Genomic DNA, 15,697 nt, shown 5'->3' with positions numbered 1-15,697 from the left:
AGCCACCACACTGGTGGTCATTTCCTTTATTGACAGCTTTATTTTACTGTTTGGTGTTCTGATCTGGTTGTTGCTCATTGGCTAAGCTATTGTGAAGAACAGATGTCTGTGAGGAACAGTGGAGTAAAGGATTTTTATAAAATGCTTCCATGAAGAGCTATTGGAGGGAAATTAGAATGGTCATGGTAGAGATTCATTTTTCAACTAAGGGGTTATTTAATGAATGAGAAATGAAGTTAGAAGATTAGGATAAAAAAATCATGTTTTCCAAGCATAGAGTTTTTATTTACTTAAAAAATAATGGTGCTGAGAGTGGAGTTAAAGTGGAAAACATTGGCAGAGATTAGGGATGACTATTGAGGAAATCAAAGTGGTAATTGAGAGGATTTGAAAGAATTCATAAGTGCATTGTGGAGAGCTGAGGTTTAAGAGTTTATGGAAATTGTGGTTAGAAGAAATGGGAGCAAAAATGAATTTAGAAAAGAGAGGAATAATGAAAATGAAGTTTTTGGAAATATGAACATTTTCTTTTACATAAACTTCTGTATCATTGTATCAAGGAAATTTTGACTAGAAAGCTGCCACTTTGAAAAGAAGTGAAGGACAGAGCTTAACCTACTGAAGTTTCAATGTGTTGAAGAGATAAATTGAAGCAGATCATCAAGTTTTGTTTTTGGTGTGTTCAAAACATTCAAAATTGAGAGTCTCCTATTTTTATATTCTAAGACTCCATGGTGCCTGGGAGGATGGGCAAGAGGGAGGTTGAAGAGTATAATTTAGAGTGAAAGAGACAGTGTTCTAAGGGAAGTTGAGCTAGGGCATAAAAAACATCATGGCTACTCTTTGGTTCTCCTCTGTCCTGGCAGCTTCCAGTGATATCCCTTCATTCCTGGACATCCCCTACCCCATCAGTTCTCCTTTGTCTTAATTGTCATTGTCATCTTTGTTGTGGTCTTCTTTGTTGCCCTTCATCTTCTCTTTCTTCTCCTCCCTTTTTTTTCTTTCTCTGAACAAGTAATATGTTTTTGCATAGCACTAGAGTGCTATGAGTTGTATAATTTATTAATATTTAAATTTTTCCTTTATTCACAAACATTTAAAGATGTTTAAATTTACATGTTGCAGTTAATCAGTCCATTTGAATCAGAATTTGAGAGCTTAATTAAAGTTATAATATCAATTCTCCATCGGTAAAAAATAGAAATTAATAATTAGAGAAGGTTAGCACTGATATGTTGTCACCTCTATTTAATTCAGCTGTCTGGTTTATTTGGAAGTTGATATAAGATTGTTTTTATAAAGGGTACCGTAGTTTTACTGTTGTACAAAGTTGTCATACTTAAGTTTTTCAAGGAAAATAATTTTGTATGATTCTTTAAAACAATAATGAACCATACACTTTTTTACAGGTACATGAAATCCCGCTTAACCTATGGTCAAATTAATGATGTTATTAAAGAAATCAACAAGGCAGTAATTAGTAAATATAAAATCCTGTATCAACCAAAAAAGTCTATGAATTCTGTGGCCAGAAATCTCTATCACAGATTTATTAATGAAGAAACAAAGGATACCAAAGGTAAAAGGTAGCATATATATGTGTACATGTGAACTGTTCAGAATATAACTAAATCATGAGAAATGTAGCTCATTCTAGAAAACTCTAAATCTAGTGTTAATTCCCAACCAGGAGCAGTTACCCTACCAGGGGACATTTTACCATGCCTGGAGACATATTTGGTTGTTACAGCTGGGTGCTCTTGGCATCTAGTAGATAGAGGCCAGGGATGCTGCTATAACAGCCGTCAGTGCAAAGGATAGCACCCACAAAATGAATTACCTGGCCTACATTGTCTGTAGTGGTGAGCCTGAGAAACACTGCTGTAGAGTTTATTGTGAACTATGCCCAATGTTTTAAAAATTAGAATAGCAATAACAGCTAGCTCTGCTGACAGAACACTTGCTGTATAACAGAGTGTGCCAAGAGCTTCAGTTCTTACAACTACCATATCACTTACTATTACTACCCCCAATTTGCAGACTAGGCGAAGAGAGCTTAACTTATTTGTCCAAGGTCATACAGTTGAGTGATAGCACTGTTATGGGCTTTACTCAGTTAACCACTACATCACATTGCCTCTTGAAAAGTGAATCATTCAAGAGATACCAACAGATAGCTAGTAACCTAGTAAATATCATGCATGCAACTTCTATTGATAGAATAGTTATTATTTTATCAAGAATACTAGTTCTTGGTTTTATTGGATACTAACAGTAAAAAAATGATTAATACCATTCATATTCATAATTTAATGCATTAAAGACTTTTGCAAGTTGGCCTTATAAAAATTAGCACTAATATCTTTATTTTTAGGTCGTTATTTTATAGTGGAAGCTGACATAAAGGAGTTCACGACTTTGAAAGTTGACAAAAAGTTTCATGTGATACTGAGTATTTTACGACACTGCCGGAGACTATCAGAGGTCCGAGGGGGAGGACTTACTCGTTATGTTATAACCTGAGTCCCTTGTAAACTTTTGAATGGGCCAACAGTAGGGTATAGAGGCCATTTCTATATATGATTTCTTTAGCTTTTTTTTTTTTTTTTTTTTTTTTTTTTTTTTTTTTTTTTTTTTTTTTTTTTTTTTTTTTTTTTTTTTTGAGACGGGGTCTTGCTTTGTCATGCAGGCTAGAGTGCAGTGGCACAAACATGACTGACTGCAGCCTCAACCTCCCAGGCTTAAGTTATCCTCCCACCTCAGCCCCCTGAATAGCTGGGACTGCAAGTCTGTGACACCATGCCTGACTAAATTTTGTGCTTTTTGTAGAGATGGGATTTCACTATGTTGTCTAGGCTGGTCTCAAACTCCTGAGCTCAAGCAATCCACCCTCCTCAGCCTCCTAAAGTGCTAGGATTACAGGTGTGAGCCACCACGCCTGGCCTATTCTTGTTTCTTATAAAAATAAATCTTTTCTGAACAAAGCTTATATGTCTTCAAGATTCACTTCCTTTCACCAGACATTTAACTACCTGCTGAATAAGCCTCTGTATTGGGCACATAATGGAACTAAAAAATGATCATGTCTAGTTTTTGTGTTGAATAGACAATGCTGCAGACCCCAATAAGATTGGGTACAGATCAGCATGCACCTGTAGACCTAGGTACTCGGGAGGCTGAGACAGGAGAATTGCTTGAACCCAGGAGGTGGAAGTTGCAGTGAGCTGCGATCGTGCCACTGTACTCCACTCCAGCCAGGGCAACAGAGTGAGACTCTATCTCAAAAAGAAAAAAAAAGATTGGGTACAGTTGTGATATTGGAATATTGGAAGAAAAAGATCAAGATGAGGTTAGGATACCCAGGCCCTTTGGACTTAAAGATCACTATTGTCTAAATTCCATCGATGGCATTTCAGTCTATAGGAAAACTTCCTGGAAGCTGGATTTTGGAGACAGGTTATAATCTGATTATTGTGCTTTCCTATAGGTTCTTAGGGAGTAGCTTACCTGAAATGCATTTAGTGTATACCAGTCTGTAAACTTCAACCTATAATGAAAGTGTAATAAATGTACATTGAGTTGATGTGATATTGTGATATAATAAAAAATATATATTTGATCTTCCTATCCAGTTCCTTGTTCAGCTCTTCTAAAACCCTTGTAATTTCCAAAGTGATGGAGTGCATCTTTTATTCTAATATTTGGTCTTTGACCCCAGTTCCTGACACAACACTCCTAAATTCCTTTGAATTTCCTAGTGATAGGAGAATTTTTTGTTCCAATGAGGTAACTCTTGGTGGGCACCTGGATAACTCAGGATGGGGGCTGCTCAAAAAGACTGCATCATGATTGAAAGTTTCAAATTTTCAGTCTCCCACCTCCAGAGAGGGGAGAGGGGCTGGAGATTGAATGAATAATCCATCATGCCTACATCAACAAGACGTAAAAATCCCTTAACTGTGAAGTTCAGGGAGCTTCAGGGTTGGGAAACATTTTGATGTGCCAGGAAGGTGATGCACTCCAGCTTTACAAAGACAGCAAGTCCTGTGCTCAGGACCCTTCTGGATCTTGTCCCAGGTACCCCTTCATCTGGCTGTTGTTCATCTATATCCTTTGTAATAGCCTTAAAATAAACTGGTAAACACAAAGCATTGCCTTGAGTTCTGTATTGCCGTATCAAATTATCAAACCTGAGGAGGGGATTGTGGGAACCCCATGTGTAGCCATGTTTGACAGAAGTATGGACAACCTGGGGATCCACTAGTTGTGATGGTGTTTGAAGTTGGGGACAGTTTTGTGGGACAGAGCCCTTAACCTATGGGGTCTGCATTAATTCCAGGTATTTAGTGTCAGAATTGAATTAAAGATGGGGATACCCTGTTGGTGTCTAAAGAGTTGGAAAATTGGTTGGGATAGGGAAAAAAAACCACACATTTGGTGTCAGAAATATTATGTGAATGTAGTATAGAAGAAAACAGGCTTTTCCCTTTTAGATAAAAAAGATGATAAAACAATGTGTGAGTAGATTGATAGTAGTCAAGAAAAATGGGTAATGGGATTGTAAGAACTTAGCCATGTTTCTCTTATGTACCTGGGGAGACTGGTCTATCTATGTCTGTGCCATCTGCTTGGCAGACTTATCCCTGTAGCAGAGAAAAAAATGTGTCTCACCAAGCCTGTGGCCTGGTTAATACCATCACTGTGATGAACACAGAGTACCTTGTAGACACTGCATATTTATTGTTATTCATTCGTTCTCCTTAATTTAAATGCAGTCATGTTTAACTTTTCATGCCTCAACTTAAACAAAAATAAAGACATTATTCTTTAAGTCTTGTTTGATTGCTGATATGGTTTGGCTGTGCCCCTACCCGTATCTTACCTTGAATTGTAATCCCTATGGATCAAGGGCAGGGCCAGGTGGAGATAGTTGAATCATAGGGGCGGGTTTTTCCCATGCTGTTCTCGTGGCAGTTAATAAGTCTCACAAGATCTGATGGTTTTATAAATGGGAGTTCCCCTGCACACGCTCTCTTGCCTGCTGCCATGTAAGACGTGACTTATTTGCCTTCTACCGTGATTGTGAGTCCTCTCCAGCCATGACGAACTGTGAGTCCATTAAACCTCTTTCCTTTATAAATTACCTAGTCTTGGGTATGTCTTTATTGGCAGTGTGAGAACAGACTACTACCATTTTTCCCTGTGAATCATTTTTCCCCATTAAAAAAAACTTTTCTCATTTCTTCCTGAAACTAATGTCAAATGACTATGTAAGTTTGTTTCATTTTGAAAGAATGGCTGCTGTGGTGTCTCTGGGAGCTTCAGAGAGTATAAAGCTTGCAAACCTCTAGTTGGCATTTCCCAAATTGCATGTCTTTGAGTGCTAGTGTCAACATAGTAGATGGAGTTTTTCTTTTGTCTTTTTTCTTTTCTTTTTTGGAGTCAGAATCTCCCACTCTGATGCCCAGGCTGGAGTACAGTGGCATGATATCAGTTCACTGCCTCTACCTCCCTGGTTGAAGCCATCCTCTCACCTCAGCCTCCCAAGTAGCTGGGACTGCAGGTGTATGCCATCATGCCTGGCTATTTTTTTGTATTTTTTTTTAGAGATGGAGTCTTACTATGTTGCCCAGGCTGGTCTTGAACTCCCGGGCTAAAACAATCCTCCCACCTTGGCCTCCCAAAATGTTGGGATTATAGGTGTGAACCACTGCACCCAGCCTGTAGATGGTTTTAACAAGGATTCTGTGGTTATAGTGAGGAAGGAAACCCAGGCATCTGGGATCAACTCCCCTTCAACTTCCACACTGCATTTCAATAGAAGAAAAAGCGGGCTCATTGGTGCCTCCTGAATCTCCTTCCTGTAAATAACAGGCTTGATATTGGGGAAACTCTCCGGAAGACACTGTTTTTACTTAAAATCAAACCTCCATCCGGAGACCAGAGCCTTTTCACATGTGATTCCTAAAACTGTAAACCCAGAACCCTTTCATATGTTATTCCTAAAACTGTAAACCCAGAAACCTTTTCACATGTGAGTCCTAAAGCTGTAAATCCAAAGCCCTTTCACTTGTGATTTCTAAGCCTGTAAACCTAAAATTCTTTCACGTGTAATATCTAGAGTATAAGCCTATATAAAGGGAAAACCTTCCTTTGTTAAATGAGCTGGGTAATTTGGAACCGTCTCCTGGCTGTAATAATAAACTCTTTCCTTCTGTGGGATGTGCTCAGTTAAGTAAAGGTAAGCAGATTTTTTTATTCCATGACTTCCAAAGTCCTTCACTGTACCCATTTATTTCCTAAATCTCCAACAGAGACAGGCTGTGGAGTGGAACACACCTACTTGTAGACTATGAGTTACTTCTATTACCTCTTTCATTGTTTTTGAGGAATACATCTTAATATCTCTGGGCATAGTAATGCTCCATGAAATACATTTTTGGGGACATAAAGCAATCTCACATAAAGCAATCTGTTTTGAAACCCCACTCATTTTTACTAATGAAATTTCATTACCACAGTCTTGTTAGTAAATATATGTATGTAAAAGACATTTATTGAGGCAGTGTAATGGACTTTGGGTGAGAAGGCTAACCATAGTTCAAATCCTGTATATGCTACTGACACACAGTACAAGCTTCAGTCAATCTCGAAGAACCTCAGTCTTCTTATCTTCTGTAACGAGATAATCACAGCAGTCACCTGGTTGTCCTTGCTGACTCCACTTGGTGGTAGGAGGTGAGAGAAGTACTGGTGCAGCTTGAGAGTGCGATTAAAAGGAGCTGGATATCATAAAAAGCAGCCCAATTGAAGCAGGAAAATAGGGTCTGGAGGCAGAGAACATAAGGCTCGTTCACACTTCAGCTATGACAGGAAATATCCTCTCCATAGGCCAAGTAAATGACTTTATAACTTCATTCTCTTCATTTACATAGGGCATACCCCAAATAGAGGGTATTTAAACTCCAAAAAATTATGTTACGAGGCCTTTGAGACCCTGTGCTCAGGCCTGCTCCCACACTGTGGGGCATACTTTCATTTTCAGTAAAACTTTCATTCCTTCCTTGCTTTGTTTCTGGGTTTTGTCCAATTCTTTGCTTAAGACACCAAGAACCTGGACACCCTCCACCATTAACACGATGTCTGGTCAGCCACCAAACTTGCTAAAGTGCTCAGTGACAGTGATACTACAGTGTGGTATAGAGAGGGGAGGAGAAAGGGGAGCCAGTACAAGGGCGACCTGCATCCCGTCTTTGGCAGGGCGAGTTCCTGGCAGATGTCTGGACAGCACATGGACACCTCTGCTCAAAGCATCTTGCCGTGGATCCTCTGGACTGTGGCTTAAACATACTGCCAGCCCCCTCCCGGAAGACTACCTGTTGGGCAAGGGTCCCCTGGGCAGAAGCTGCTGTGGAAGGGATAAGACGGGGTTTCTTGCCTCTGGGCTGTGCAAGGAAGCTGCTGCTTAGAGGGAAGGAGAGGACTAAAACCTGCTGTTGAGATAGAGATTTTTGGAAAGAAAAGATGGTAGCAATCACTTCATGGATAGCCACTGTGGTCCCAGACCAAACTGAGGGGATGCCGTTTCTCATGACCAATAACAAGACGCAGATGAACTGGGGAGAAACAGAGTTTTTGTTTTTCTGCAACCAGTTACAGGGAGAAGGTCTGAAAATGATGGCCAGACCAACTCAAAATTACAAAGTTTTCCATAGCTTATATATACCTCCTAAGCTATATGTCTACGTGTAAGTTTGTATTCATCTAATGATATAAGTGATTAACTTCTTTCAATCTGTAAGGTCTGAGCCCTCAAGGACCTTCCTCTGGAGCCTCAGGAAATTTACTTAATTTAAATGGGTTCAGGCTGGAGTTATTACCCTTGTCTCCTGCTAAATCACAGAGGTTGGAGAGTTCCTTCAGATCCCCAATAAACTTGTTTGTGGAGGCCTGGGGAGTTTCTTCAGACCCACAATAAAACTTGTTTAATCCTAACTAGGTCTGTTAAGAATTCCTTCATTATTTTGTCATACTTTAAGGCCCAGGAAAGGCCTCAGCGTAACTCTTGGTGGGCTTTTGTTACATTCCAGCCTTTGTATAAGGGCACTGGCGTTTTAATACTCAACTTAACCACTCAGTACTGAAACAGTTGTTATGGAGGCCTGCATTAGTGAGACCTGGCCTGCCACAACTAGGGAGACAAGACTTTTTTTGTCTTTCAACATATTATGATATATTTGGATGTGGATGGTCTTGTGTTTGTTCTACTCGGAGTTCTTTGAGCTTCTTGGTAAGTAAATTAATGGTTTTTAATTAAATTTAGGAAGTTTTCAGCTATTCTTTTGTGTGTGTTATGCGCTCCTTTCTCTTGACTTCTGTACTTGTATTACAAATATGATGGTGCACTTAATGGTGCCCCACTTTTCTCCGAAACTCTGCTCATTTGTCTTTATTTTCTCTCTATTATCTCTATTCTTTCTTTCTCTGTATTCTTCAAAATGTAATCTTTATTGATCTATCTTCAAGTTTGCTGATTCTTTGGTTCCTGTTTTTGTGCTTTTGAACTCCAGCATTTTCATTTGGTTCTTTCTTACAATTTCTGTCTCTGTATTGATATTCTCTATTTGATGAGACATTGCCACTAGGCTTCCTTTAATTCTTTAAACATGGTTCCCTTTAGATCGTTGAACACATGTATAACAGCTGCAGTGACTTGGCTGAGCTAGTTCAGTGATTTGACTGTCTTGTTTCTTGATCTTTCCATTAAGCTTCTGGCAGGTCTGCCTCTGTTGGTATCACACCTGGCTGTTAGCCTCCACTAATTGCTAGGTGATTGCTCTATTGTTCTTGACAGTGCCTTGGGACATAAATTGCTGTACAATCTGATTCAATTGAAGTCAAGCCCCTTGGCTGGGACAGGGTATTGCCAGTCTTTGAGCCTTGCTTCCACCTCCTATGGACGGAACCTCTGTACTATGGAGTAGGAGCTGGGGGAAAAGGAGGAACTGTTTTGCACCAGCTGCCCCACCCAGATCTTGTCTATGGAGCAGGAGCCATGGATGTGGGGTAGGGGATAGCAACAGGAACTGGTATCATCAGCCACCTATTAGCTTTGCTGTGATTTGTAGGGAGCTAGTTTTCCAGTCTCCCTTACCAGATGGCTTCTGGCTGGGTTTGGCCATTAGGAGGTGCTAGATTGGCATGTTGGAGAGGGAGAAGCCAGGAATTTCTCCCTCTCTAGCTTTGCTTTGGGTTGATATCCTTGGCAGGCTGTTTCTCCTCTGTGGCACTGACTACTCCAACCAGCCCTCTTTTTGTGGTTGCATTTCCCAGTGGGCAGTGGGAAATGATGCAGTGTAATTCTCCACTCCTGTAGGTTGAAACTATAGTTGTTGTTTTATCTGGATGGCCTGGAAAATAGCCTCTGGTAATACCACTTTCTCCAATAGTCCCTTTGGTCTTAGTGTTCCCTGACCAAACTGAGGGTCAGACTGCTATTTCTCGTGGCCCAATAATGAAATGGAGATGAACTGGGGAGGAAGAGAGTTTTTATTTCTGCAACCAGTTTATAGGGAGAAGTCCTGGAAGTTATCACCAGACCAATTCAAAATTACAGAATTTTCCAGAGCTTAAATACCTTCTAAGCTACATGTCTGTATGTAAGTGTGCATTCCTCTAAAGACATAAGTGATCAACTTCTTTTAATCTACAAGATCTGAATCTTGAAGACTTTTCCTCTAGAGCCTCAGTAAATTTACTTAATCTAAATGGGTCCAGGTGCTGGGGTGATTACCCTTATCTTGTCTCCTGCTAAATCATGGAGATCTGGGGAGTTCCTTCAGACTCTTAAAAAACTTGCTCTGGGGAGTTTCTTTAGACTCCCAATAAAACTTGTTTAATCATGCTTTAAGGTACAGGAAAGGCCTGGGCAAAACTGTTGGTGGGCTTTTGTTACATTCCAGCCTTTGTATAAGGGTACTGGCTCTTTTAGCTTTTAATATTTAATTTAGCCACTCAGTGCTGAAACATTTGTTATGGAGGCCTGCATTAGTGACACCTGGCCTGACATATTAATATAGTAGTAGTGTCTTGCTGTAGCAAACCTCTTAGTCACTTCACTATTTGACTGGCTTCTTTGCTCTTCCATCACCTATGTATCTAATTTCTGGTTTTAAATTCCACACCTGCTTCCCCTCACACTGAAATACCTACAGTGGTTTCTGTTTTCCTGACTAGAACCTGATTCCCACTAGCCAAATTAGGAAGAATTTAAGCATAAACATAAAATAATACTACTACTAATTGACTCAAGCACATATAAAAATATATGCATTCATTATGATTTCCCCCAAAAAGAGAAAGTCCGGATTGCTAGTATTGGTGGACTCTTCTACACCAACTTTTTTCTCTGACCATTGTTAATTAAAGTAAAAAAGTTATCCTTTTTCAGGCAGAATCATATTTCAGGATAAACAAATAATCCCAGTGGATAAGGGAAACTTCTTTACAGAAAGAGGCCAGCTAAATATGTCAAATGAATGGTAAAAGTAGAAAATTATTTTTTTGTAACTGCTAATAAAACAATTGATTTACGTAAGGGTCATCAATGGATGCTAAAATCCTAAGGTAAACACTGGTAGGAGACCATGCCTTTACTTCCTAGTCAGAAGAGGGGAGCAATAACTTTAAATGGAGAGATTTGGCTTTCACTACTTGGGCAGACTGCATATTCCAAGTATGGATGGGAGAATTCTATATCCCATTTCCCTATATTCTTTCAATGTGATGTCAACACTTCTCCATCAAGAGGCAGGATCTTTGTTCCCTTTCTCTGAATCCAGGCTATCTTTGTAACTGTTTCACCCTACCAAGCAGAGAAGCGACACCGCATGATTTGTAAGGCTGGCTCTTAAAAGACAATATGGCTTTTGTTTGGTTCTCTTTCTCTCTTGGGATGCTTGCCCTTAGAACCCCTGTCACTACACTGTGAGAAAGCCAAGGCCACGTGGAGAGTTCATGTAACTGCTATTACTATCTGCCAGTCATGTGAGCAAATGAACCTTCAGATGATTCCAGCTCCCAACCTTCGTGTAAGGTGTTTTTTTTTTTTTTTTTTTTTTTTTGCTGAGGTTCCAGATATCAAGAAGCAAAGACAAGTTGTCCCATCTATGCTTTGTCCAAATTCAGCACTTGCAGAAATCATGAAAAATACTAGATAATTGTGGTGGTTTAAAGACATGTTTTTGTATAATTTGTTATGTATATTTACAAGTGTGTGGTTTTATTTCCAAATATTTTCGGACTTTTCTGGCTATGTTTGTGTTACTGATTTTTAGTTTAATTCCATGTCGCTCTGAGAACGTACTTTGCATGATTTCTATTTTATGTTAAGGTGTGATTTCTGGACTGGGATGTGGTCTATCTTAGTGAATATTCCATATGAGCTTGAGAAGAATGTGTATTCCACTGTTGGATGAAGTATTCTACAAATGTCAATTAAATGGTACTGTTCAGCTCAACCACATCTATATGGATTTTCTGCCCTGCTGCATCCATCAATTACTGATGGAGGGTATTGAGGTCTCCAACTGTAATAGTGACTGTCTATTTCTCTTACAGTTCCATCAGTTTTTGCCTTATATATTTTGATGCTCTGTTGTTAGGCACACACACATTATTATGTCTTTTTGGAGAATTTACCCCTTTATCGTTAATGTCTCTCTCTTCCTGATTATTTCCTTTGTTCTGAAGTTGTCTTTGTCTATAACTATATATAGGTACCCTAGCTTTCTTTCAATTAGTGTTAGCAAGGTGTATGTATCTTTTTCCAGTTTTTTGTTTTTAATCTATTTCCATCTTTATATTTAAAATGGTTTCCTTTTAGACAGCCTCTACTTGGATCTTGCTTTTTTTTTTTTTTAAATCTACTCTGACAGTGTCTGTCCTTTAATTGATATATTTAGACAATTTACCTCTAAAGTGATTAATGATATATTTAGGTTAATATCCACCATATTTGCTACTGTTTTCTATTTCTGACACCTGTTTGTTTCTTTTTTCAAAACATTCCCTTCTTTTTCTGACTTCCCTGGTTTTTAAGGATTTTATATCATTCCATTTTCTCTCCTCTCTTAGCATATAATCTTCTTTTAAAACATTTTTCTTTTCTTTTTTTTTTTTTTTTTNTTTTTTGAGACACAGTCTCATTCCATCATCAGGCACCAGGCTGGAATGCAGTGGTGCGACCTCAGCTCACTGCAACCTCCGCCTCCCGGGTTCAAGCAATTCTCCTGCCTCAACCTCCTGAGTAGCTGGGAGTACAGGTGCGCGCCACCGCACCCAGCTAATTTTTTTTTTGTATTTTTAGTAGAGATAGGGTTTCACTATGTTGGCCAGGATGGTCTCGATCTCTTGACCTTGTGATCTGCCCGCCTTGGCCTCCCAAAGTGCTGGGATTACAGGTGTGAGCTACCATACCTGGCCTAAAACATTTTTCTATTGTTTGTCCTAGAGTTTGCAGTATATATTTACAATTAATATAAGTCCAATTTCAAATAACAGTATACCAGTTCATGGGTAGTATATGTACCTTATACAAGAATATGTCCAATTTCTTCGTACCATGCCTTATAAGATTGATTATTCATTTCACTTATCCACAAATTATAATAGCCTAAAACATTGTTGCTCTTATTATTTTAAACCAATAGTAACCTATTAGATCAATTAAGAACACAAAAAATAAAAGATTTTATTTTATTTTCATTTATTCCTTCTCCAACTGCTAACAATGTCAGATCAAGTTTCTGACATATATCATTTTCCTTATATATATATATCATATGATATGTGATATCATATATCATATTTCCATATATCAATTTCCTAAAGAAATTCTTCTAACATTTCTTGCAAAGCAGGTCAACTGGCAACAAATCCCCTCAGATTTATTTGTCTGAAAAGTCTTTATTTTTCTTTTACTCTTGAAGGATAATTTTCTGGTGTTTTTTTTCTTTCAACACCCTTAAATATATCACTTCTTATCTTCTTGTTTGCATAGTTTTTGATGAGAAGTCTGATGTGATTCTCATTCTTGTTGCTCTTATAGGTGAAGTGGGTGTTTTGTTTGTTTGTTTTGTTTTGTTTTCCCTGACTTCTTCCAATATTTTCTCTTTTTCTTTGGCTTTCTGTATTTTAATATAATATGCTCTGCTGTCGGTTTTTTGATATTTATCTTTGGTGTTCTCTAAGATTCTTAGATATCTGATTCATATCTGTCACTAATTTTGGGAAATTCTCAGGCACTACTGCTTCAAATATTTCTTTCTCTCCATCCTCTTTGTATTCCTTCTGGTATTTCTATTACATGTATGTTTCCCAACTGTTCACTCATTAGTCCTATGTCCTGGGACATAGGTTATTTACTCATAAGGCCCTTCTGTTGTTTTCATAGAAAGCCAAAGCTATTTAGTAAGCCCCTCAAACTTAGCAGGATTCAATATCCAAACTTTGTCTCCCTTTTTGTAGGTAGCAGCTGATGTCATTACTCAACTCTTTCTCCTTCCCACTGTTGCTTTCTGATGTACTCCTTGAAGACTCCTCTTCTGAATGGAATGTGTAAGTAGATTTGGGGGCTTTTCCCTCTGTGGCTCTTTCTTCTCTGTAATTTTGTCCTCTATTTTCAGCCATTCTGGCACTTCCCAATCCTCCCAATGACACCTCAAGCCAGTAAGACTGATTTCTATTTGAGTTTTAGTTGTAGGGCTACAGACTGAGGAACACCCTCAGGGAAAAACTTGTCTAAATGGAGATCTTACCCAGTGTAATTCCTTTCTTTCTGCAGACCTGTTCTTTTAAATTTTTTAAACTTTTAAGTTTCGGGGTACAAGTGAAGGTTTGTTACACAGGTAACCTCGTGTCATGGTGGTTTGTTGTACCATGTTAATTATTTCATCACTCAGGTATTAAGCCCAGTACCAATAGTTATGTTTTCTGCTCCTCTCCCTCCTGCCCTCCACCCTCAAGTACACCCCACTGTCTGTTGTTCCCTTCTGTGTGTTCATGAGTTCTCATCATTTAGCTCCCACTTATAAGTGAGAACATGTGGTATTTGGTTTTATGTTCCTGCACTAGTTTGCTAAGGATGATTGTCTCCAGTTCCATCAATGTTATCACAAAAGACATGACCTTGTTCTATTTTATGGCTGCAGAGTATTCCCTGGTGTATATGCAACACATTTTCTTTATCTAATTTGTCTTTGATGGGCATTTAGGTTGATTCCATATCTCTGCTATTGTGAATCGTGCTGTAATGAACATTCGTGTGCATGTATCTTTAATGGTAGAATAATCTATATTACTCTGGGTATATGCCCAGTAATGGGATTGCTGGGTCAAATGATGCTTTTGCTTTTAGCTCTTTGAGGAATTGCCATACTGCTTTCCAAAATTTTTCAAACTAATTTACACTTACCCAAACAGCAAAGATGGCGACCCACCCTTCCCTCGGGAGCTCCCGCACAGGAAGGTTTACAGTCTGTCGACTGGAGAATACCAGCAAGGGTGGGTGGAGACCCCCGCTGGGAGGTCCCACCAAGTGAGCAGGAATGGGATCGGGCACCTGCTTTAAGAAAGGCAGTCTGGCCATATTTTTCATAGAGCAGCTGTGCTGTGCTGGGGGACCACTTCGACCCCCGATCACCATGCAGTGGCTGTCACCCAAACAGTAAAGATGGCGGCCCATCCCTTCCTCTCAGAGCTCCAACCCAGGGCGGTTTCAAATCTCTATTGGCCAGAAAACTCCGGCAGGGGTGGCTCCGGTTGGGAGGTCCTGCCAGTGAGGAGGAATGGGGTTGGGGACTCGCTTTAAAAAGCAGCCTGGCCACGTTTTTGTAGAGCAGCTATCCTCTGCTGCGGGATTCCTTCCGCCTCTGGTCGACTTGGACCCTCCAAAGCCCCAGGGCTGAAATGGCTAAGTTGCTCAAACAGCAAAGATGGCAGCCTGCTTTTCACCCTGGGAGCTTTGTCTCTGGGAGGTGCAATGCTGCTGCCAGTCACTGGCTGGAATTCCAAGCCGGTAGGTCTTATCCTATGAGGTGCTGTGTTGAAGTGGAGCCTACAGACTGTCGCTTCTCAGCCTCCTGGATTCGGCCTCTTTCCTAGGGGTATACACGAGGCTCTAACCTCCCACTTGTCAGAGTTGCAGCTGCTTTTGCCAGGAAGCCCAGAAAGCCTTGGGATTGAAGGTTCCCGGGTTTCCATACATGCCTGAGTGGCTGCTTTGCGAAGACTCCACATAGCTCTGTGTATCAGACTGAAGGCCCTGGTGGAGTGGGTTCATAAGGGGATCTCCGGACCCGAGAGTTGCAAAGATCCGTGGGAGAAGTGTGGGTTTCCGGGGTTACACATTCACTCATAGCTTCCTTGCGCTGGGGAGGTTCCCCTGGCTCCATGTTGCTCCTGGGTGGGCTGTCATCTTGCTTTGCTTCTCTCCATTCTCTGTGGGTGTAATTGTTTCCTTGATTAGCCCCAATGCAAGCACCTGGATATTTCAGTGGAAGGTTCTGTATTTACTCGCACTTCTATTCCTCTCCGTGAGAGCCATGCACAGTAGCTGCTTGTAGTCAGCCATCTTGGCCACCTCCCTCAGAGACATACTCTCATCTCCAGTTCTGCCTGCTTTGGTCATTTTCAGAAG

General features: G+C 40.0%; 1 protein-coding gene across 2 annotated transcripts in view; it reads left to right on the top strand.

The window, feature by feature from the left end:
* The window catches only part of SKA1 (spindle and kinetochore associated complex subunit 1), a 24,629-nt gene extending 22,009 nt beyond the window's left edge, over positions 1-2,620 (top strand). For both annotated transcript variants that reach the window (XM_037738933.1, XM_017529584.2), the window contains 2 exons: positions 1,410-1,579; positions 2,375-2,620. In XM_037738933.1, the coding sequence (XP_037594861.1) occupies positions 1,410-1,579; positions 2,375-2,523 (319 nt within the window). In that variant the 3' untranslated portion in view covers positions 2,524-2,620. The remainder of the gene's footprint in view (positions 1-1,409; positions 1,580-2,374) is intronic.
* Positions 2,621-15,697: the final 13,077 nt, after the last annotated feature.

The sequence above is a fragment of the Cebus imitator genome, unplaced genomic scaffold, assembly GCF_001604975.1.
Source record: "Cebus imitator isolate Cc_AM_T3 unplaced genomic scaffold, Cebus_imitator-1.0 Scaffold60, whole genome shotgun sequence".
Classification (NCBI taxonomy): domain Eukaryota; kingdom Metazoa; phylum Chordata; class Mammalia; order Primates; family Cebidae; genus Cebus; species Cebus imitator.
This window is presented reverse-complemented; position numbering and strand designations above follow the sequence as displayed.